This window comes from Calliphora vicina, chromosome 3, assembly GCF_958450345.1.
Source record: "Calliphora vicina chromosome 3, idCalVici1.1, whole genome shotgun sequence".
In the NCBI taxonomy this organism is placed as follows: Eukaryota; Metazoa; Arthropoda; class Insecta; order Diptera; family Calliphoridae; genus Calliphora; species Calliphora vicina.
In genome coordinates, this window is record NC_088782.1 from 54,648,260 (window position 1) to 54,673,804 (window position 25,545).

Below are 25,545 nucleotides of genomic sequence, written 5' to 3' on the forward strand. Positions count from 1 at the left end.
TGCATAGTCCATATATAAGGTCCCCTCAGAAATGGACATAAACATGTTTTGTATGAAGCTAAATATTTCTATCAACTTTTGTGAGAATCGGTCCATAATTAACCCAACTTTCCATATAACCTCTATATCAGAAAAATATTTTATTGTCAAATATTGATGGTGGGTGTATCAGATTCGGCACAGCCGAATAAAACACTCTTTCTTTTTCATTATAATTATGTTAATTGTTTGTGTAATTCTATATTTACTTTCATATTTATTTTCATTACAAAGTTTTATACATTTGAAACACTTGCACACATTTATTTTTGTTTTAATTTACACAACTCATTTTATGTTCTTGTCTCTTTGTAGAATAGAAATAATACTATTTTATTGTTATTTATAAATAATTATAATTAATGAAGGGGGGTGTTTTCAAATCAATCTCGCACACAATAATACTTACACTTATTTAATACTCATATATTTACAACAATTAAGGTGTTAATTGTTTAAAAAGTAATTGAATTGAAAGGATTTGATGTATTTGAATAATAATTATTTTAATATTCTGTAATATACATAAAGTGTTATAATGAACATGCATGTAATTACTTAATACGGAAGTGCTTAGAGCGTTTGGTTTGTTTCTTTTAATTATGGAAATCGATATCGGTTGTCATGCACATGAGTGTGCGAGTAACACATATTTATTGGTTTTTATAAAGTCACCTAAAGTCACGTACGAAAAATTTTTACATAAATTATTATATAGTTTAAATAAATTTAAAGGTGGAGAGTACATGTAGTAGTTAATAGGTAAATTTATTTTAAAATGTTAATTATGTTAAAAATGCCAGCAGAAAAATTTAACGTGTAACAAATTTATTTGAATAGGTTTGACTGTCCATTTCAAAACGTATTCTTCTGATAGGCACATAGCTAACTGGCGTAAAAACTCGGATGTATCATCTATATTTGAAAATACATAATTTTTCCATCTATTTAATTTTCGTTTAGTGTTGTAGTAACTAATCGTTTGATCAGCAGTATCAACGCCTCCTAAGATAGATAAAGGAAACTTTGTACAGTTATAATAAGAAACGATTGCAGGTATCTTGTTATGATTATTGATGGAGCTCATCAATATAGTTCCTTTAGTTTTATGGCCGATATATATAGCAAACAAGTGCTGCGATTTCACTAAAAGCAAATGCGGATGTATATAAAGGAATTTTTTTGGACATAAACAATTTCGGTGGAAGTTTTGTTTTCCCGAAATGTTCCCATATATGTCCGTCTCCTTTGCATCTTACTCAAAAGATGAAGTTATCACCTGTTATCAGGATGTTATAAAACATTGAAAGAAGAGTTTCCCAATTGTCCCATAACTCAAACTTGTCACTACTTTTTTGTTGTCTTCTGTTGACAACATCATCCAAGCTGAGAGCACTTGTATCAATATGCCAAAACTTGCATCAAACTAATCTTCGTTTTTGCCACTGCAATATAAAATTATTATGATAACCTAATTACGTATACACAAGACCAAAATCTTAGCAAGAATTAGAACACCAATAAATCTTTCCATTTGCTTTCAAATTTAAGTCTACCACATTTATTCGTATTATCCATGATTATTTTCACACCACAAAGCGTTAAACCTGGTGGTAATGATGTAATATTCTCCGCTGAAGCTCCAATGTGACGTGGTAAAGGAATCCATTGCATTTTGGTTTTCGCAATGTATAATGCATCTACAGCATAATCTGCTTCATTTTCTTCACCATTGTTCATTTCACATTCATCAATATGACTTTCTTTCAATATTTTCATCTAATATGGACGAAAATGAAATATCTGAATCAATTTCATTTAGAATTTCGGCAATATCACTGATAATATTTCGTCAATTTTCCATTTTTTTTAATTTTTTTTATACAAATTTATATATTCACTTTTATAAATATTTAAAATGTCTGGTCAAAGAGTTTTATGTAAAATTTTTTATGAAAAATACAAAGAGGACCAAAATGGTCCCTTACCTAAGATTCGTAAGTTTTTTTTAACCTAACAGCAGGGTTAATTTCACAAGAATTACAACACAAGTTAGTTTTTATTATTTTCTAAAGATAAAATAAATACCTTTAACTTCAAAATCCATTGAAAATAATTTAATTTTGTAGACTACAGCAATTGCAAGACCGTTTTGAAGTGCACTTTTGCTTTGAATTATTCTTCCAGCGTTCAGCTGCGCTTTGCAAATGAATATTTGCTCATGCTTTCAATTTTATTTTTAAAAAGTCCCGTTTGATTTCCAGTAAAAACCGGTTTGCCATTAAAAAGATTGGATATTTAAGAGATAATTTTTTTGTATTTTGTCTAAATATTTTGTGATCGTTTTATTTATTTTTGGCCTATGGGCGGAACCACTGTGCAATGGCCCAAAAATGGTGAAAAAAGATATAAAAAATTAAAATGTTCGACATATTAGCAATTTTGAGGCACCAGATGCAGTTTCCGAGATATAGAAGTGAGAAAAACTGCATGTTTCTCTGAAAAGTCAAGTTCCTAAATGATTTAGAGTCCACAATGGAGGATTTAGTAAAATGTTCCTTTAGATGGTACTTCTTGAATGGCACTAGCAATGAACTTTGAAATATCTATCATTTGATATCCATATTGTCTATATTAATGACTTAATAATCCAGATCCAACCGAGCAGGATGAATTCCCGATATATTGATATATGAATCAGGTATATAAGTTATTTGGGGGCTACGTACAGACGGATAGACGAATATTGATAAGGCAAAAGAAGTCGAACAACTCTGTTGAGCTGAAAAGCTGTGTGAAGGGGGAAAAGGCTGGATAAATTTGAAACTTTCAAACTCTTTGAGCCGAAACAAAATCGTTTAGATTTTGTACTCAGAATAATTGGACAAATAAATATGAAAAAAGGAAAGAAAGAAATAAAACAAAATAATTAGAATTTTTTCTAATTATTTATTCTATTATTTGGAATATGTATTCTTACCAATAAGGAACAATAGGCGAAGTGAAAAGTTCAAAGTTTGATTTGTATCTCTACGAAAAAGAAGTATTTATGACACTACGTTTAATTTAGTACTTATGACAATATATTGAGAAAAAAAGGAATTGCAGGGAAATTAGGAAAATCGCTAAGTGTTGTTTTTGGCGTAAACAAACTCTTTCAAAGAGCACCGAACACTTCTATCAGAAAAGCAGCTCGAAAAATTAAATGCTCTGATTTTTTTGTTCGTAAAGCCAAAGAAAATGAGGACTTGAAGGCGTAAAAAGTAAAAAAATTGAGGTAATATTTTATAAAAGAATTCGGACGGGGTAATTTCAGGGACAATACTGGACGAAAAAACAAACAAAATTCTCAAAGTTTCTTGTGTGGCAAGACATTTGTAGTTGTGGCAAAAGAAGCCAATCATTTGTGACATCACACACGATAAACACAGAAATGTATATTACTGAGTGTGTATAACAACGGCTTTACATTTCTTAAAACTGCACAGAGTGCATTCATATTTCTGGCCCAATTTCTTATCATGCTACTATAGAAAAATGCTCTTGAGTGGTATTCAAACAATGTACCACGGGAGGCATATCCACTCAATTGTCCAGAACTTCGGCTTGTGGAAAAGTATTGGGGTCTTGTAAAAAAGAATTAAGGAACACTTGTCCGATTTTAAGTGTAAGTGGACCACCTCGTCCAAAAAGTTTCGGGAAAAAGTGGATAAATTTATAAATACCGATTAATATGAAATTATTCGAATCTTTAATGCATTTGTACAACATTTGAATAAACTTATGTACGTATTACTGAGAATTTTTATATTGAACGGTTAATGTTTTATTTCACTTAATACAGGTTTTTTGGGCACACTCTTTTTAAAGATATAATAAACGGAACTTTTTGTGTATTTTAAATAAAATTTTGAAATTCATAAAACTGAATAAAGTATTTATACCCTACATCACCATAGTGGTGATATTGAAATTATAAAGATTGACCCAGAATCACTTTCGGAATCGATTTAAAGATGTCTGTCTGTCTTGCTGGCTGACCATGTAAACTTGTTCGCAAAGTACAGGTCACAGTTTTAAAGTTAACAGACTATACTTTCTTCCGTTGCCCTTATACGAAGTACAAGGTCCTCAGGGATCTTTAGGGAATTTTATTTGAGAACGCATTTTTTAAAATTTTTTTATTTTGATTTATTATTTACTAATTATACAAGTATAATGAATGTTAGAAAAAAAAATTTCTTTTATATATAACATTATTAATTTTTTATGAGTTTTATTTGAGAAAAGCCTAAAAAACTATTGTTGAAATTTCAGTTTCAGTCCCAGCTTTGATTTTTTTTAAACGATTCTAAATAAAATTTCCTTGGAATACATATGGAGGGCGGGTATAATTCCCATGGATCATCAAGGAGTAATTTCAGTTTGAAAATGAAAAAGCTCCCCAGGGACCTCAAGTTAATCATACTAATTATAAATCGAGCTTTTAGCAAAAATAACTTAAATGCATATCATATTTTAAAAATTAATTCTGATATAATAATTTTGAATATCCTTTACTTTACTTTACTTTATTGCTTTGTTTTCATTTATTTTATATAAAATATTTGTATACCCTTCACCATGAGTGGCAAGGGTATATATAAGTTTGTCATTCCGTTTGTAATTTCCACATTTTTCATTTGCGACCCCATAAAGTATATATATTCTGGATCGTTATAGATAGCGGAATCGATATATCCATGTCCGTCTGTCCGTCTGTGTGTTGAAATCAACTTTCCGAAGCCCCCAAATAACTTACATACACGATTCATACATTAATATCTCCGAAATTCTTCCGGCTCGGTCGCTATTTAAAATCGAGAAAATCGGTCCATAAATGGCTGAGATATAAGGAAAAAACTAGGACAACCTCGATTTTTGACCTATTTTTGACCTATATCTGGATTACTAAGTCATTAATATAGACAATATGGATATCTAATGATAGATATTTCAAAGACCTTTGCAACGACGTATATAAGACCATAGTAAGTTGGACATGGGTCAAAATCGGAAAAAAATATTTTTTAACTCGAATTCTTTTTTCATCCAAAATTTTTTTTTGTCATAAATTCTTTTTCCAAAAAAATTAATTAAAGAAATTTAAAAAAAAAATTTTTGAAAAAACTTTTTTTAAAAAAATTAAAAAACAATTCGGAAAACAAAAAATTTTTTAAAAATACTTTAAAACATTAAAAAAAAATTTGATTTTGTTTAAAAATAATTTGGTGAAGGGTATATAAGATTCGGCACAGCCGAATATAGCTCTCTTACTTGTTTTTTTTTAAAATTTAAGTCTGATATTTTATCTTTTTATATATTAAATGCTTTATAACTCAAATATTTTAAACATATTTTACTGGATTTTTGTAATAATTTTTAACTCACCAATATTGCTGGTTCACCCTTTACACAACTAAATAAATATGCAACAAATTCATTCATTACAAATTTATACAACACAAACATTTATACCCACACTATCATGCAACACAAAAAAAAGAAGCAAAATAAACACAAATACATAAATTTAATTTTAAGTAGGTATTTTATAAATGCATAGCTACAGTATCTATGTATGTATTTATTCTCTTTTCAATAATTGAAATAAATTTGCATTCGTTATTTTCTAATTACAAATTTATCTCTCTCGCATGTGAATGTCTATGCCGGGGTGTGTGTTTTTGTACACATTTAGGTTCATTGAAAAACAATATAATTGATATGTCGAGCGATGCCTTCCAGGAACGTAATAATCAGTTTGTCGATGCGATATTTGCACGTATCAATCGTATTGTATCCGATAACTATGACCCGTTTGTGGTACAATTGAATGGTCGTTCAACAGTTAAACATGATACAAAATCGGCCTCTGCCACAGCAACAACAAAAAGCCAACAACAGCAGCAGAATAAAATAAAAGCCGCAAAACCACAAACCACCAACACATCAATTAAGAAATTGTAAGTTTTTCGATAATACAAATTGAGTATATATTGTAACATAAAATTACGTACTTCATAGAAAAAAAAATACCAAAAAAAATAAAATAAAATGTTGCACTATCATCTGTGGCAATATATATACAATATAACTTTTGTACATAAACATAGAATAAAATAACTTGCAACAGACATACTTTGAGTACCATACATGCTCAAATTGGATCAATTGATTTTATATGTAATTTCTGTTTCTTTTTTTTGTTTGCTCTTTTTTTATAAATTGTTTTTCTGCTTGTTGTAGAAAAAATACAAAATCGGAACCACGTAGCAACACAAACAACGATAACAACAACGAAAATGAAAACGAAAATATCAACAGCAGCAGCAGTAGCACACTTACCAGCACTGATGAAAAAGAGTCTATGCCAAAGGACAATAAAAATGAGCCAAAACAACTAAATAAGTTGCAACAACAATTGGAACAATTGCAGGGACAGCAGAAAAAACTCAAAGCCACTGAACAAATTGGGAATGATGCTGTAACAAATGAACAACAAAAGACCGAGCAGCAACAACAACCAGAAATACATACTGACGAAATGATACCGGAAACTCGCACTGCATTTGTCAATGATGTTGTCAAATCAGGAAATCAAAAGAAAAGCTCTACAAAGGCCCACAAACAACATGGTTCGACAAAAAAAGTTCACAATGGCAGCAGTGCGACCACTACCAGCAATAGCAACAACATCAACAGCAACAACAACAAACATAAACTTAAATCTACTAACTCGAACAACAAGAACGGTGGTAGCAACAAGGATGCCACTGACTTTTTAAAGGCTGAGGGCAGTCTCTCGGGTTTGGCGTCATTGAAGCGTGTCGGTAATGTAAAATTGGCCACCGATCCGGAAGGACGCAATTCAACAATTAAGGCTAAATTTACTTTGGGTCCCTTAATACTGCGCGTTGAGAAATCATTCAAACGTGCCGGTGTGGAAAATGTTAAAAGTGCTACAGCACGTACCAACGAAATGATCGGACGTATTAAGTTTAGTGTAGTTAATGATCGTGCCACTTTAATGTCCATTAAGGTGCAACAGCCCAAACAGGTAACTATTTGGAGGGGTGTTATAATTAGAAATGTAAAAGGGAATTTTAAAAGCAAAATGGATTATTATTTGTAAGGTTGCAAAGTGGGGTAGAATCAAATTTGGAAATTTTGGAAATTAAAATGACGTTTCGAATAAAATTGGCATAAAGTTTATCAGAGGCGTAGCAAAGGAGTGTCATAAATTTAGTAGACGGGGCTCACAGTCCTCCAAGGAGCGGCTGTATGGTGTTTCAAAATAGGGCACCTCAGATACGCAAAACTTTCAAACGCTTTAAAATTGTTTGTGGTTGTCCAAAATGTAAATTTGTGCATAAAGTACAGGTCGCAATTTTGAAGATATTTCGAGAAAATTTGGTACTTACAATATTTTCAGCCAAAGAATGAAGCGTACTGACAGCGGTTGAAATCAGTCCATTATTTCACCTAGCCCCTCCCCGAATAGGTTTTTGTCGGTCATAAATAGGTATCTACACAAATTTCACTCCAAAAAAGTTGTATGGTATCCACATTAAATGCTGCAGAAATAAGTCTCATATAGACAATCACATCGACTAATCTCATGACGATCGGTCCATAATTAGTTATATCTTCCTAAAAGGCCTTCTTCCGAAAATCATTCATGATATTAATTTATTGAAATTGTAAAAGAAAAATGTTTTTGCTCATTTACTTAGAGAAGGGGCGGGCTTGAACGACCATACTTTCCACCTTGTTTTTAATGTTGAAGTTTGTATATCTAGTGCCCATTGTAACTCGAAAAATATGTAATACGGAGCTTTTTAAACATGATTTTTGAATTCAGAGAGAACCTGCTAGATTGAATTAGAAACTACAGTGAACTAAATTCTCTGAAAAAATCAAGAGACTTAAATTTATTTGAGAAGTATGAAGTATATACAAATCTCTTCATACATTTGGTAAAATGTTAAAAGGCAAACCCAATCTACGGAAACACGTAAACATCATCATTTTAGTACACATCAGTAAAAAGTTGGGGAGTATTGAGTTTGTCATTCAGTTTGTAACATATCGAAATATTTGTCGTAGAACCAAAAAGTGTATATATTTTAAGTTCTTATAAAATCCAAAGATGGTATAGCTATATCCATCTGTCTGTCTGCTTTTGTCAAGATATGGCCTCCACGAAAGGAAGTACGAGAATGCAATTTTCCCAAATTCTTTATTGATCAGAAATATTTGGTATTGAAAATGTGTTAAATTGGTCTAGCAGAACCAGAGTAATGGACCAAAATGTGCGACAACCTTCAAAAAAAGATATTTGATATTTTTCAAAAATATGGAATTTTGCTCACATAGTTCTTTTGATACAAAAAAACAAGCTATTTTGAAAATGGCAAGTATTGGTTCATGATTTCTCCCAGTCCCCATACATTTTTTTCCGCAAATGTTGATTGGGTCGGTCCATATTTACTCATAGCCCCCATATATAGTCCACTTCCTAAAATCGTTTGACTACGCAAGAATCCCTTATAAATCTGGATATTCCCTTATAAATCAATGCATTTTTTGATTATAGGTTCCATATAAGAATCGCTTTCGAAAAATACATTAACATAAATAAAAATCTTATAAATATCCAAATCGAACCACAATTTTACTCAGATCTATTGTTTTTTTTTGACGATCGGATGTGCCGAATCCTATATACCCTTCAACAAATTATACTTCAAAATAAAAATTTAAAATATTTTTATAGTTTATGATCATAAGCTACTTTCATAAACTATACCGTTTACATCTGGATTTTAGTTAGTTAAGTGGTTTATTTTTGACAAGTCATAAAACAGCTGACTTCAATATAAAAAAAAATTAATAAAAATATGGACGTTGTTAAGAAAAAATGTTGCTGTACATATAAACATACCTTTCATTTTCGTTGTCCATATTATATAAAAAAAAAATTTTTAATAAATTTTTTAAACTTTTTCTTACAGTTTGGCTATTTTTATACCCTTCACCTTCGTGACAAGGGCATATATAACTTGGTCATTCCGTTTGTAATTTCTACATTTTCATTTCCGACCCTATAAAGTATATATATTCTTGATCCTTATAGATAGCGGAGTCGATTAAGCCGTCCGTCTGTCTGTTGAAATCAATTTTCTGAAGACCCCAGATATCTTCGGGATCCAAATCTTCAATAATTCTGTCAGACATGCTTTCGAGAATTTTGCTATATAAAATCAGCAAAATCGGTCCACAAATGGCTGAGATATGAGGAAAAAACCAAGACAACCTCGATTTTTGACCTATATCTGGATTACTAAGACATTAATATAGACAATATGGATATCTAATGATAGATATTTCAAAGACATTTGCAACGACGTATATAAGACCATAATAAGATGGACCTACAATGGGTCAAAATCGGAAAAACAAATTTTTAACCCGAATTTTTTTTTTCACAAAAAAAAAATTGAAAACACACAAAAAAAATTTTAAAATTTAAAAAAAAAAAAATTTAAAATAAAAATCGAAAATTTTTTTTTTCAAAAATTTAAAAAAACAACTGAAAAAAAATTAAATTTTTTTTACCTAAAAATATTAAAAATTTTGAAGTATAATTTGGTGAAGGGTATATAAGATTCGGCACAGCCGAATATAGCACTCTTACTTGTTTAAAAGAAAACTGTTTTTATATTTTGGAGCAAATGTCAAATGTTACCAGCGTTGGCAGAAAAATGTTGAAAAACAGAGTTGCATTAGCAAAAACTCGTTGTTTGTAACTAGTTTATCTCAAAAGCTAGTTACAAACCTGCTTTTGTTTTGTATGGATAAACAAGTTTTTCAAACTAGTTTATCACCATAAACAACTTATAACATGTTTATGGCGTAGGTGTAGGTGCACTATTAGGTTAAAAAAAAAGTTTTTTTAAAATTTTTTTTTTTAATATTATGGCAAAAATTATTTTTTTCAAATTTTTTTTTTAATTTTTTAGTTTAAAAAAAATTGTGACAAAAAATAATGTTGGTGAAAAAAAATTCGAGATAAAAATATTATTTTCCGATTTTGACCCATTGTAGGTCCGACTCACTATGACGTTAAATACTTCGATGTCTATATTAATGACTTAGTTATACATATATAGATCAAATATAACTAAGTCAAAAATCTAGGTTGTCCTGGCTTTTTCCTTATATCTCAGCCATTTGTGTGCCGATTTTCTCGTTTTAAAATAGCAACCGAACCGGGTCTACATTGGTGTATGAATTTTTGATTTCAACACACAGACGTCCATGACTATATCGACTCCACTATCTGTAATGATCCAGTTACAGATTTGTGGGGTCGCAAATGAAAAATGTAGAAATTACAAACGGAATGACAAACTTAAAGGGTATAATACAAATTTGAACAGAAATGTATTTCAAGTTTGCTAATGGGTTTTGTGACGATCGATCCATAATTATAGATAACTCCATAATAAGGCCCTCATCCTGAAAATACATTATCCTCTAGCAATAGTAATGGAAAATATAAAACGAACCAAATTGGGTGCTCGTATTATATTGTTATATAAGATTCGGCATAGCCGAAGATAACACTCTTACTTGTTTTCATTAAATTTAAAAAAAAAATTGTGAAATATCCTCTGATTTAAAAGTAAAATCAGATATATTTAGCGTATGTGTATTGAAATTTTTTATAATACCAAACAACTTTAATTTGATTAACACTTAAAAACGATAAATTGATTGGATTAATTTTCTCTTAAATACAAAAAGCCCCCACCCTATTTAATGCTGTGTCTTTTGTCGATGTGCAAATGTGAATGTAACAAGCAACCCAATACCCAAGGGCTTGGTATGGTTTGGCAATTCATTTATTTTACATTTGCATGAACATGGCACACGGAACACGAAATAAACATTATAAAAATTGTCTACATTTTTTAAATAATTGAACGTTTAATTAAAAATTGCTTATTGTAAGTGAAAGGCAAATTTAATTATAAATCCTTTTAATTTTTCTTTGTGTTTTCGTTTTCATTTTCATTTTTCTCATCTTTTCATTTTCTCTTACAACTCTAGGTCGAAGTTGAAAGCAAAGACAACCATGACCGCACCAGAGAATTTGTCTGGCGTCGTACACCGAAAATTGCTAAATTGGTCAATGAAAAACTTAAATTGGCAGCTGAAACTCTATTTGCCCCACAGGGCGTTGAAGTGGTGAGACTTTAAGTCAAACCAAATAACAATGGAATCGTGCTCAAACTCAAAATCAACACACATCAGCCAACATACATTTGAAATTTATACTTTACTCAACACTAAGAATATTTATTGAAATTTTGTAAAAGATTTTTCGCCAGTAATTGTTGAAGTTAAACAAAAAATCCTGCATATGATTTAAATGAAATATTTATATCTATTTATTTATTTTATTTACATGAACACCTACATATTTTACTTATTTAAAATATGCCTAGATAATTCTAATTACTTAAACAATTTAATTTTAGTTAATTTTAATTTATTTATTTTTTGCAATAAGCTTTATTTATTATCTATTTATTATTATGCTATATTTTCTATTTAAGTCTTCTTTTCATTAACACATTCATACAAAAATTCAACAATTGTATTTAAAGTTATGCAAAACATAAATTGAATTTAATTAATTAAACACAGAAACTAATGATAATAAATTTACAGAATATTATTTACTTAAACCGTATGAAATTTTAATTTATTTGAAAATAAAGAATTATTATAATTTAAAAAAATAAAAATGTGTGAAAATGTTGAAATTTTATTACAAATATTTGCATTTAGCTTAAAAACAAATCATCAAACATGTGTCATCTTTCACACCACAAAACCCAAAGGGTCCTTATGAGCAGACTTTATTCATTAAAATAATGCGTATATATGTATGTGGGTGTATGGATTTGTTTATATACTCACTTACCTATACAAAAATATATACATACATGCAGACATACATCCTTGCCAATGATGGATTTCTAAAGATTGCCCTTATGTATTATGAATAGACACCTTAAGTAAGTTTCTATACTGAAATGCTTTTACATATAATGTCTACTTTTTATTTGTTGTGACGTATAGCTAAACAGATACTTCAGTTTACAGTAGATGTCTCTGTCATTAGAAAGATTTGAAAGTAGTCTAATATTAAATTATGACTTGAATTATCTACGGTCTAAACAAATCTTTATTCAATTTACCAATGGGGGCCAGTGCGTAGTCCCTCAAATTTGGTCACCTCGGGTCTCAATTTTTTTTTTAAAAATCGCCAAAAATTCATTTATGATCCGAATGAGCTGAAATTTTAAATATAAATATTCCTTGAGAAAATATGCTTATATGTGTAGGTTATCTCTATTAGTTGCAGAGATATTGAGGTTTATTGAATTATTTTTTTAATTTTGCTCACTTAAGCGGTCATAACATCCCCAGATCTATCCAAACTTGTCTAATCTTTAAAAAAAAAATCGGTTTTAGTAAAAAAATCTAAAAAGACAAAGCACTGATTCTCCAAAAGGCTCCATATTTGTATAACCCTATATGTCCCCTAAACACTAACAAATTTTTTACTATCACACGGTAAATGACATCACAGTAGGCACTTTTCTAAAGAAACTCAGTTATTACATTTTCCCCGTTTCAGGAATTTCGGTATTTGAAAATAAAAAATTCTAACGCCATTGATTTAATGACATTTGAGTCTATATTTTTTCCAAATTTTGATATGATATCTTTAATCGTTAAAATTTTAAATTAATTCTAATTTTATATTTTTCTTCGTGGAAAATCACCATATTATTATTTAATTTTACTAAAAGATCAATCTTTAAGTCCTAGGGTTTTCACCAATATCAAATACTTATATAAAAAGCCTTTAGTTACTCCTCAAAAGTTCTACAAACCTTTCCCCCTTTGACAAATTTGTACGTTTTTTTCATAGATTTCATGCAAAATGTGAGATAATGTGAGATAGATCTTCTCAAATTTCAGCTCATTCGGATCATAAATGGATTTTTGGCGATTTTTTTTAAAAATTACAGACCAAAAGTGACCAACTTTGAGGGGCTACGCACTGGTCTCCTTTAGAGCTAGAAGGCTGAACCAACGTAAGTCAACTCAAAAATACCTCAGCTCCAACAATGTGAAATTCGTGATAAAGAACTCAAATAGTTCCCGAGATAGCGAATTATTTCCAAAAAAAAGAAAATGTTTCTAAACCACTGTGTATTGGACGAAACAAAAACAATCGATAATAAAATTAATTTTTGAACCTACACTCTTTTGAATTCGATATAATTGTGTTACACATGTTTTTATGTACATTAGGGTGGCCCTTAATAAACGAATGTTGGATTTTGGCCATTCTCACCCCCAGTTTGGTGAACATTAGTAAAAAAATCATCCTGAAAAAATTTTAGGTCAATTGGTTGGGGTTAAGACGCACGCCCTCTGAAGTTTTGAGATGCATTTATAAGGGGAAAAAATGAAATTTTTTTCAGTTTTTGTAAAAATTTTGCAATTAAAAACATACTTTTGCAATTTAATATAAAAGAATTGAAATGTGTACGTAATTGTAGTTCTAATGAGATATAAAAAACAGAAATTAGTCAAAAAATGTTAAAGTTATTAAAAAATCGCCTGGCCATTAACGTGTCTCAGGCAACTAAAACAAGAAATGTAGCAACAAAATTAACATATTTTGATAAATATTAAAATAAAAGCTCATATTTACTTAAAATATATCCATATTTACTTGTATATGAGTTTTTGTCTTCGTAGGATACCGTTAACCTATTCTTAGGTATGAACAAAAAAATAAAATTTTTTTAAAGGCAGTTTCAAAACTCCATTTTCAAATTTTTACAAATTTTGTTAAACAAATTTCCGAATTTTTCGATCATCTCATTGGGATTTATTGAGAATATAATAGGAAATAAAAATGTGAAACAATTATGAAAATATCTCCTACAGTTTTTCCTTACCTGCGATTTAAATTTTGAAATTTTCGAGAAATTATTAATTATTAATTACTATTATTAATTTTAAGTAAACTCTGTTCAGAATATTATAGTCCATGTAATTTTAAATATAGTCTGAAAGTTTTCATAAAATCGGAGAACGTTAACCCTTAAATCGTGAAGGTCAAAAGTCAAATTTTTCAATATTTGGCACAAATATATAGCACTAAACTTCTAAAACCATAAAAAAAATTATGATTTTAAAAGTTTGGGGTCATTTTAACCCCAAGTGCTCTTATGGGTTAATTTCCATTTTGTGCTGTTATTGTAAATACTAGGCTTTGTGCTATATTTTTGTCAAGTTTCATCAAAATCGGCCCAAAAATATACAACATTTCGCTATATTTCCATTAGAAATTCCAAATATTGAAAAATTTGACTTTAGACCTTCACGATTTAAGGGTTAACGTTCTCCGATTTTAGGAAAACTTTCAGACTATATTTAGAATTACCTGGACTATAATATTCTGAACAGATTTTACTTAAAATTAATAAGAGTAAGGAAATTGGGCTCATTCGCCAAAATATGGCCAAAAAAATTGTTTTTCTCGAAAATTTCAAAATTTAAATCGCAGGTACGGAAAAACTGTAAGAGATATTTTCATAATTGTTTCACATTTTTATTCCCTATTATATTCTCAATAAATCCCAATAAGATGATCAAAAAATTCGGAAATTTGTTTAACAAAATTTGTAAAAATTTGAAAATGGAGTTTTGAAACTGCCGTTAAAAAAATTTTATTTTTTTGGTCATACCTGCGAATAGGTTAACGGTATCCTACGAAGACAAAAACTCATAGGCAAGTAAATATGGATGTATTTTAAGTAAATATGAGCTTTTATTTTAATAAGGTTTTATAAAGCTTCAAAGTTCATGGTTTTCAATAGATGAGTGCAAAATATGTGGAATAAACCTGTTAATATAAAAGCTAATTAATCATAGTTTTTTAATTTTTTTTATTCCCAGATATCCGTTTCTCATAGAAAGGATATCTCAAAAAAGTATCTTCTATTTGTCAAAGATTTTCCTTAAATATGAGGCATTGCACGATTAAAAACATATATAAAATTCAAAATGGGTCATGAGAGGTTATCGAGATAACTGAAATTTAGAGATCTTGATCATTCCATCTGTCCATCTGTAGTTGGCACAATAGCGCCTCGCAGTAAGGATATAGTGGAATGAAATTGTATCCAAATATTTATTGGAAAATCAGTTCTGTAATACCGGACCCAAATGTGAGAAAGTCTTGATAATATTTTGCACTAAATTTTACATATGTTCTGATATGATGAGGGATGGCCCGCATGGTTCGATAGTATTTGTGTATAACATAAAAATGCGGGATATTTAGCTTTTATTTTCAAACATTTGTACAATATAAATTTATTTAAAGTATTGGCAATATATTCTGGCAATATATGAATTCTGCGCCAAAAGAAATGCTTATATTTTGAGGCCAAGAACGAATCAGAAGTAACGAATCACAGAGAGAGCAGTCTGCTTCGATCAAAACAAATAGTAGTCGGACGAGCCAAGGCCTGGAATATAATGCAGGTGAGGAAAAACTTCCAAACCACTTCATGATGGAATATTACGGTTTCATGCCTGATTGCATATTCTGGGCGTTTTTATGCTCGCTTCAAACGAATCAGTTGTATTCGGTACAGATTCCCTGTGATGGTCGGATTTGAGCAGGTCATAATTGATAGGACCCTTTTGCTCCCACCAAATATAGAACATTACCCTAGCGCCATGGATATTTGGCTTTTGAGTCGATTCGGACGATTGGCCGGGCTTCACATACGATCTCTTAGGGCACTGCTACACGTTCAATATATATTGACGGCGATCCAGTATCGCGATATTTATTGAACGTGTAGCATGGAACACATTTACCATAAGTTTTGGTGAGCAATTCCTTTTTTTAATTAAAGAAGTAAAGTAAAACTTTCCGCATGTGACACATTGTTGGCACAAAATTCGACATTTTCAAAGCAATAACAATATTTTTGTTTACAATGTCGTTTATTCTCACTTAGTTACTGAATGTTATTCAGTTACTAAGTGAGAATAAACGACATATATGTACCCTTCAAACAGATACGCCATCCATGTAAATCCCGCATTTTACATCATACACCCATACAAAAATCTCAGCAATCGATTCCCATATTATATTGGTGGTGGGTATATAAGATTCGGTATAGCCGAATATAATATATTGTTTGTTACGTTAGACCACTATTTACTGACCTATTGACCAAAATTTATGTTTGCTTGCAAATATAAGTGATCATCCTTTTTCCAATTAGGTATTATTTACCTATTTCTAGTAGCCACGTTTATATTTTATCTAATTTTCATTTAAAAATAGATTTTGATAGTCCTTAAAATAAAAGTGATCGCAGGCTTTTATCTTTTTTCAATTTGGACCACTATTTATGCACTTATATGTTTCAGTTAATTTTTGTATGAAAAATCGATTTTTGCTAATATCACCATCAACAAAGATGGGGATATTGATTTTGTCATACCGTTTGTAGCACATCAAAATATTTATCGCAGACTCACATAAGTATATATTCTGGATCCTCATAAGATTCTAAAATGATCTAGCTATGTCCGTCTGTCTGTCCATCTGACTATCTGTTGGAAATATTGGTCCATGATTTCACCTAGGCCCTATACAAATGTCCCCCCGGAATACTGTTTGAGCAGTCATAAATATGTTTATTATGCGACAATACTCAGCTGATAATATTTAGATAAACCTTAACTGGTATCTTATTTACAATGTCTGATACTGGACCCAATTATTGTGACAGGAGATCCTAAAAATATACGAATTTTTCAATAAATTGAAAGATTGCACAAAACAGTACTTCGAGCAATTATCAATAATTTCCAAGTTTAATCAATAATATAATTTTTATTCTCACTGTCCCAACATCTTAAACCGATACTGTTACTAACAACAAAAAAACACAGTACCTTAACTCCCTAAACACCTGCACGTAAATTCATTAGATTCTTACCACAATGATTCACACTTACTTACAAGTGAAATGGTACAAACCTACCAACCAACATGCAGACTTGGATTTTTCAACAACAAACTCAATTTTAAAGAAAATCAACAATGCAATAAAAGCAAATTTGTAATGTTGACAAGACTTTTCCAGACTTTAATACAACAGCAGTCATACATGATGAAGATGATTTTACGCATCAGATGCCATTATTCTCTTTGTGCTGCTGATAACAGAACATACTTCAACTACTTACTTATTTTGCCATTTTGAAAAGTGGTAACAAACATTTGTTGCCATTGCTAGCTACATTTTGCTAGCATTATGTTTGCAATTTGTTAGCTTTGTTAAGTTCGAAAGGTGTGGGTGAAAGCAATAATACTTAAACAAACAGCAAACTTCTCTTATGAATGTGGCAGACTAAATATATTTCCAAAATGTTTTGTATTGTCTGCTGTAAATTCTTGAAATATAAAATAATAAAACACCTGTAAAATTTGTGTAACTTAGTTACCGAATTTAATAAAAACTTATAAAAATAGCGAACAGAATTGCATACTTCAAAAGGAATCTTAGGAATACGGAGAAAGATAAATTTATACTGAGTATATACGAGGTCACCAGGAACTTCATTAAGAAACACGAGAAGGACATAATTATAACTACGGCAGACAAGGGGAATAAAACTGTGATATTATATAGGAGAGATTATATGGAGAAAATGTACCAATTATTAGATGACAAGAGCACATACAGGAAAATTGAAATTGACCCAACAACTAGTCTTCAGAAAAGGAACAATAACTTAATTACACAATTGGGAAAAGATGGGTACATTACCAGATACGAGAAATTCAACATGACGACACAAGCGGCAGCAGCACCTGAGTTATATGGACTGCCAAAGATACACAAAGACGGAATACCACTTCGACCGATATCTGCATCCATGAAGGTACCGTGTTACAGTCTTTCGAAGTATATTGGAACAATTTTGAGGAATATTGTGTCGCCCAAATACAATATACAAAATTCAGTAGAATTAAAACGAAAACTGGAAAGCGTCTCATTGGAAAATGACGATATTATGGTCTCTTTCGACGTGGTATCATTATTCACTAATATACCGATTCACTTGGCTATAAGGAATATACTTGACAAATGGAAAACACTTAAGGAACACACGGCAATACCAAGGCAAACATTTTTGAAAATTCTTCAGTTTTGTTTAACTGATAATAACTATCTCACTTTTGACAATAAATTTTACCATCAAACATATGGTATGCCAATGGGAAACCCCCTATCGCCAACAATTGCAAATATTGTACTTGACACACTACTGGACGATGTAATTGACGAATTAAGGGCTAATAATATAGAGATTAAGTTTATCACTAAGTATGTGGATGACTTGTTTGCGATTATAAGGAAATCGGACGAAGAGAAGATATTAAAAACAATGAACGTTTATCACAATAAGATACAATTTACAATAGAACGCGAGAAGAATATGTCAATACCGTATCTGGACATCAATATCATCAAGGATAATGGAAGAATAATGACAAATTGGTACACGAAACCCACATCTTCAGGTAGAATGGTTAACTTCAACTCTACACAACCATTGAAAATGAAGATAAGTACAGCGACGAATTTAATAAGGAAAGTATTACAGATAAGTGATGTTGAATACAGGAAAACCAATATTAATAGAATAAGAAAAATACTTACAAAGAATAGTTACCCAACATATATGACGAACAATTTAATCAACAAAGTACTAAAATATGAAAAACAGCAGAAAAATCCAAACACTGAGGAGGAAAAAGTTTTTTACAGTGTACCATTTATTCCCAAACTAACGGAGACAAAAACAATGAAGAGAATGATCACAGAGAAAACAACAACAATAGCTTACAAATCAAATATGACACTGAGGCATCTATTTACAAACAACAAAACAAAAATTGACAAACTTAAGAGTGATAATGTGGTCTATGAGATAAAATGTGACGGTAATGAAAGGGAGAGATGTAACTTGGTTTACATTGGTACGACAAAGAGAATGTTGGGGACGAGAGTTAATGAACACAAAACAGATATTGAAAAAGGAAAAATAACGACGGCATTATCTCTGCACGTAAAGGAGTGCAATCATAAGATGGATTTTGACAATATTAAGATATTGGACAGAGAACAAAAAGAGAACAAACGATACACTCTTGAAAGCTTAAGAATACAACAAAAAATACACAATACAATGAACACGAAAGAGGACAAGGATAACACAAAACTGCAATATTCCGCTGCAATATTTAATTATTAAATCAGTTGAAGTTCTGTGATATTAGTATTAAGTTTGACTTATAGTATATGTTTGTGTTGTAATGATTATTTATTTATTTATTAATTCTGTGTCGTGAAGTCCAGTTTTTTAAATAATAAGTTAATTGACAATGTAAACAATAGAATTTCGTAAGTTGAACTGTGATATCTTAAGTTTTTCAATGATTTATAATAAAATATTTATATGTTTTTGTCGCTAGAATTCAACAATAAAAGAAAACCCCTGAAGAAGTTTGAAACAAACAAACGAAACGTTGGGTAAATAATAATAAAAATGAAAATACTTTGATTTTTATTTACACATTTGGTAACAAATGATTGACCATAAATAGCCCGTAAGATTGGAATCTTAAAAACTAAAAAAAAAAAACTTATTAAATTTAGGTAAAAAAACATCGAATATTCATTATAAGGCCAGTCCATTGTGTCTGGCATTAAAGACTAATTTGTCATTTTACTCATTTACATTAAATATTTAAGTAAAGTTTAAAGAACTTAACATCCATTATTGGCAAACAAATTTAAATTGTTTATAATTAGTTTATTTCGTAATAAGCTAAACATTAGCAATTGCTGCAAAACTTTATACAAATATATTATAAGAAGGTAGCAATAACACTGAACAATGTTTAACGACTATTAATTATCGTAATTCGTTTACAAACTAATCTTTCAAGTGACAAAAATGCTAATGTTTTTTGAAACTGATTTAGAAAATAGTAAAATTTTTGGTAAATTTTAAAGCTATAGTTATGTCAGTATTAAATCATTCCGTTCATTAATTTCATACTAAATATGGTAATATTTATAACAAGTGCAATATAGTTTAATGACTTTTTGTGTAATTTACTTCTGTGAAGAGGGTACATAAGTATTATAAATATTCATTTCCCTATTGGCCACTATTTATACAAATTCAACAACTAAAATAATATGCAAAAGTTGTTATGTTTTAATGAATAAAGTAGTGAAAAAAAATCCACGAAATGAAGTTAAAATGCAGCAACAATCTAATTTGTTTATGCATTGTTATTTTTTACTGCAACTGATTTGCATGTATACCCTACAGAAAATTTGGCCAAATATTTAGAATAATGAAAATGATATGATATTTTCTATCCTTAATATTACAATGGGGCAAATATTCATCCTGTACCGCCACACTTAGAGGTTTCGTTTATAATTCAGACCCTTGTATTTATGTCTGCATGTAGCCTCATTTACTGCTGGGTGTGCAACACAAGCTACTAACCCGTTCACTTAAGAACAATTCAACGTTTAGTTACTCGTTTTTATGGCAAAGTTTCTAAATATTTTGAAAATCAGTGAACTTTCATTATGAACTGTGAAGAATAGCTATAACACTCCATTTATGCAGTTTAGTGTGAAATGAAGCAAAAATAAATGCAAACTACTTTATTATGCAATTCATACTTCCAATTATGGAAAACATAAACAAATGCAAAATAGTTTAAATTCAAATATTTATTTTTGCGAATAAAAAAACATACTTTTTTATCAATAAATTGTGGATAAATACTGGTATTTACATAAGTATCTTAAGCATCAAAATGGTCATAACTCCTAACATTACATTTTGAACTCTGTATTAGATTTGTTGAGATATTGTCTGTGACCTGAATACAAATAATTCCTGTTAATCGCTTAAAGGTCATACTTTGGTATAACAAATTTTAACACCATGTTGTCGCCGTCACATCTCACCGTGAAAAACAAGCCAGTTGCTGTTAATTCTTTTGTCGTGATGATAATGAAATTTTTAAAAATGTTTGTTTTATAAAACATGATGTTAATATCTACAAAATAACTAGAAACTATTTTAACCCGGCAATTCCCAGTGTCACCTACAGGTGACAAAGATTAACGGTAGTTTTAAACATAGAAACAGATATCATTGATAAATAATAATATTATTTATATACAGACAAGATCCTGTTTTATATCTGATTTTATTTTGGCAACGCTAGAATTTTATTAACTATGGGATTTTTAAAAATCTTTAAGCAGTGTTTCTGATTTTAACATACTGATGTGTGTTTTATGATAAATAAGTTGTTATAAAAATGCCAAACGGTAAAGTATCACAATAATTTTTTTTAATAAATACTGCTAGATATTCAGGCTAACAATATCAGCAAGTATTTTTAGAAAATTATTTTTTCTCTGCCCAGTGTCACCTATTGGTGACCCCCGCTATCAAATCGCAACTAGCTATATTTTTTTTCATTTTAAACTTATTTATAGTGTAAACTAGACGTATTTTTACTATTTATAATAAAAACAAATTGTTTCTCCCTTTGGCGAGGTTATGGGAATTGCCGGGTTAATGAAGTTTTGTTTGAAATTTTTACTTCAATCTTATTCAGATCTAAGATTATGTAAAAGTAGTTAATTGACTTCTCCGCCAATTTTGGATTTTTAACTTTAAAAATCCATATCTTGAGTTTTAACCAAATTATTTAAATGTTGCTTTCGTTTATTAATATCTTTCACTAGAGCTACTATTTGCAAATAAAAAAAACCTTTTAATTTTTTTTCCAATAAATTTTTTCCAAAAATCATTTTTATTTTAAAAATTTTTTTTTTTTATAAAACATGATTTTAGTTTCTACAAAACATCTAGAAACAATTTTAATGCAGTTTTGTTTGAAATTTCTGCTTTAATGTTATTCAGATCTAAGATTATGTAAATATAGTTAATTACTTCCCAGCCAATTTTGTGTTTTTAAATTTAAAAATTAACATCTTAGTTTTTAACCAACATTTTTAAAGTGGTGTTTTCGTTTATTAATGTCTTGGAATAGAGCTATTATTTGCAAATAAAAAAAATTAATATTTTTTCCCAATAAATTTTTCCAAAAAATTTTTTTTTTAAAAAATAATTTTTGTTTTATAAAACATGATTTCAATTTCTACAAAACAACTAGAAACAACTTTATTGAAATTTTTGTTTGAAATTTCTGCTTTAATCTTATTCAGATCTAAGATTATGTAAAAATAATTAATTGACTACCCCGCCAATTTTGGTTTTTTAAATTTAAAAATCCATATCTTGGCTTTTAACCGGAAGTTTTAGACTGTTGTTTTCGATTATTAATATCTCGAATAGAGCTATTATTTGCAAATAAAAAAAAACTTTATATTTTTTTTTTCAATAAATTTTTTCAAAAAAATATTTTTTTTAAAAAAAAAATTTTTGTTTCATAAAACTTTCTACAAAACAACTAGAAACAATTTTAATGAAGTTTTGTTTCAAATTACTGCTTTAATCTTATTCAGATCTAAGATTATGTAAAAATCGTTAATTGACTTCCCCGCCAATTTTGCTTTTTTAACTTTATAAATCCAAATCTTGGGTTTTTAACCACAATTTTAAAAATGTTATTTCGATTATTAATATCTTGCAATAGAGCTATTATTTGCAAATAAAAAAAACTTTTCAAATTTTTTTATCCAATAAATTTTTTCCAAAAAAATATTTTTTTTTGTTTTGTAAAATGATTTCAGTTTCTACAAAACAACTAGAAACAATTTTAATGAAGTTTTATTGAAATTTCTGCTTTAATCCTCTTCATATCTAAGATTATGTAAAAATAGTCAATTGACTTCCCCGCCAATTTTGGTTTTTTAAATTTAAAAATCCATATCTTGGGTTTTAAGCAAAATTTTTAAAATGTTATTTTCGATTATTAATATTTTGCAATATCGCTATTATTTGTAAATAAAAAAAAACTTTTCAATTTTTTTTGGTTTTTCCAATAAATTTTTTTTATAAAAGATGATTTTAATTTCTACAAACAACTAGACACAATTTTGATGCAGTTTTGTTTGTAATTTCTGCTTTAATCTTATTCAGATCTATGATTATATTATATACTAATTAATTGACTTCCCCGCCAAATTTGGTTTTATACTTCAAAAATTGTTCTTCGGCCAAAATTTTTAAAATGTTGTTTTCGATTATTAATATATTAAAATAGAGCTATTATTTGCATATAAAAAAAAACTTTTAATTTTTTTTCCAATAATTTTTTTCAAAAAAATATTAAAAAAAAAATTGTGTTATAAAACATGATTTTAATTTCTACAAAACAACTACAAACTATTTTAATGAAGGTTTGTTTGAAATTTCTGCTTTTATCTTTTTCAGATCTAAGATTATGTAAAAATATTTAATTGACTTCCCCGCCAATTTTGGTTTTTCTCAAAAAAAAATCTGCATCTTGTATACAATGTTAAATTTTTTAAAAATGTTTTCTTACAATAGACTCCACTTAATAAACTGCATATTTATTATCACTGATATTGTTACTTTAAATAGTGTTTAAAGTTTTTGATGCTTTTTTATAAAATTAAGATTTAGGTAATTTCATTTATATTCTCTTTGTCATTTCATTTTTGACAACTTTCGAAGAGATTGCAGATTTTATTTAAGGTTCATGAAAATTAAGTTAAAAATTTTTACATATTTTTAAAAAAAAAATTGCGTTAAATTTAATTTAACCGGAAAGAACTATTTGTTGTTGCTGTATTACTGCCACGTGGCAGGAATACATATAATAAAACCCTAATATGCATATAGACTATATTTATAAAGTAAATTTAATATCCATATTGTCCATAAACCATTTATTGCATTTAAAAATATTTTTGTTGTTTTTTACGCTTTTAGATAAAAGCGCCAGTACACAGCCACACTTGTGGTGTAAGCATAATTTAATTTTTATGAAAAAGGATTTTTTTTGTTATTAATATTCTACTCGATGCTTTCAACTTTTTTATTTATTGTTCGTTTTTTTTCCATTTTGGCATAAAATGCAACAAAATACGCATTTGAAAGGAAGTCACATTTGGCAGAACGGAAATAAATCACAAAATAATATTAACAATAATAAAAATATAAAAAAAGTGAATCCTGTATGTATCATTTTCACATTTTATTAACGAAAAGGTTACACTTTCGATAACCTTGACTCATTTTTTGCAAATTAATATGATGGCAAAAGGACAACAGATTTATTTATTCATTTAGCTTGAAGGTTGTGATTTTGTGCACACATTTGTTTGAGTTGTTTTTTTGTTACAAAATCTATTTTTAAGTATCAAATGTTTTTAGAAAATTTCTAAATTAATGTTTTAGTAGTAGATATTATTATTTTTTTTAACACAATAGTATGAGGTAATTAAGTTTTGATGAAGGAAAAAAAAAGGAAAATGTTGAAAATGATATTGTGAAAATAATATCACATTCATTTAGAGATTTATTTTCAAATGATTTATATAAATTATATATGATTTTGTTTATACTTTTTATACTGATATAATATTGTATGGCTTTATAAAGCCATAATAAAAAAAAGAAATATGTGGCAGATATAAGTACATTAGGGTGGCTGGTTTAAATTTTTTGGATTTTCTAAAACCCAAATGCAGAAAATTTTATTAAAATTGGAAAACGTTTAGAGGTTGGTACATTTCCTATAAATATCGCATTATTTGGATTCCTTACTAATAATGTTTTCCTCTAGTTTTCACTTCGTTTTACTCATCAGTTCATTCGCATATTTGTTTTTATATTTAAACAATTTTTAATGGAATTATGTTACAGTTCATTTTCCAAAACATATGTAATTAATTTTAAAATAATAACGTCTGCAATTGTGATGAGTTTCATATGACTGTGAAACAGTTTTCTAACAACATATCAAATAAACAATGTACGAACAAATTTACAATTTTATTTTCACTAATAAAGTTTTGTTTTCCCCAGAGGGAGAAACATTTCCTGTTTACACAAACCGACACAAAAACACAACCAGGTATAAACAGTTTAGCTAATTCCGCCCCAATATTATGTGAAATGTTGGGTAGATTTGTGTAAATTATTTATGTAGTGTACTTGAGTTATTATAATGGTATACATTTTGTTGAATTGCAAACATTAAATATTTTAAAATAAAAATTTGTA

At 29.0% G+C, this 25,545-nt stretch overlaps 2 protein-coding genes across 2 annotated transcripts in view; both read left to right on the top strand.

Moving 5' to 3' along the window:
* The window catches only part of ect (ectodermal), a 34,456-nt gene extending 22,559 nt beyond the window's left edge, over nt 1-11,897 (top strand). Inside the window, exons 5-7 of the mRNA XM_065505198.1 lie at nt 5,780-6,044; nt 6,328-7,138; nt 11,197-11,897. Coding sequence (XP_065361270.1) covers nt 5,780-6,044; nt 6,328-7,138; nt 11,197-11,346 — 1,226 coding nt within the window. The 3' untranslated portion in view covers nt 11,347-11,897. The remainder of the gene's footprint in view (nt 1-5,779; nt 6,045-6,327; nt 7,139-11,196) is intronic.
* A 6,166-nt stretch (nt 11,898-18,063) lies between these two features.
* Nucleotides 18,064-19,536, top strand: LOC135955468 (uncharacterized). Its single transcript, XM_065505819.1, has one exon. The coding sequence runs from the start codon at nt 18,064-18,066 to the stop codon at nt 19,534-19,536; it is 1,473 nt and encodes a 490-aa protein (XP_065361891.1).
* Nucleotides 19,537-25,545: the final 6,009 nt, after the last annotated feature.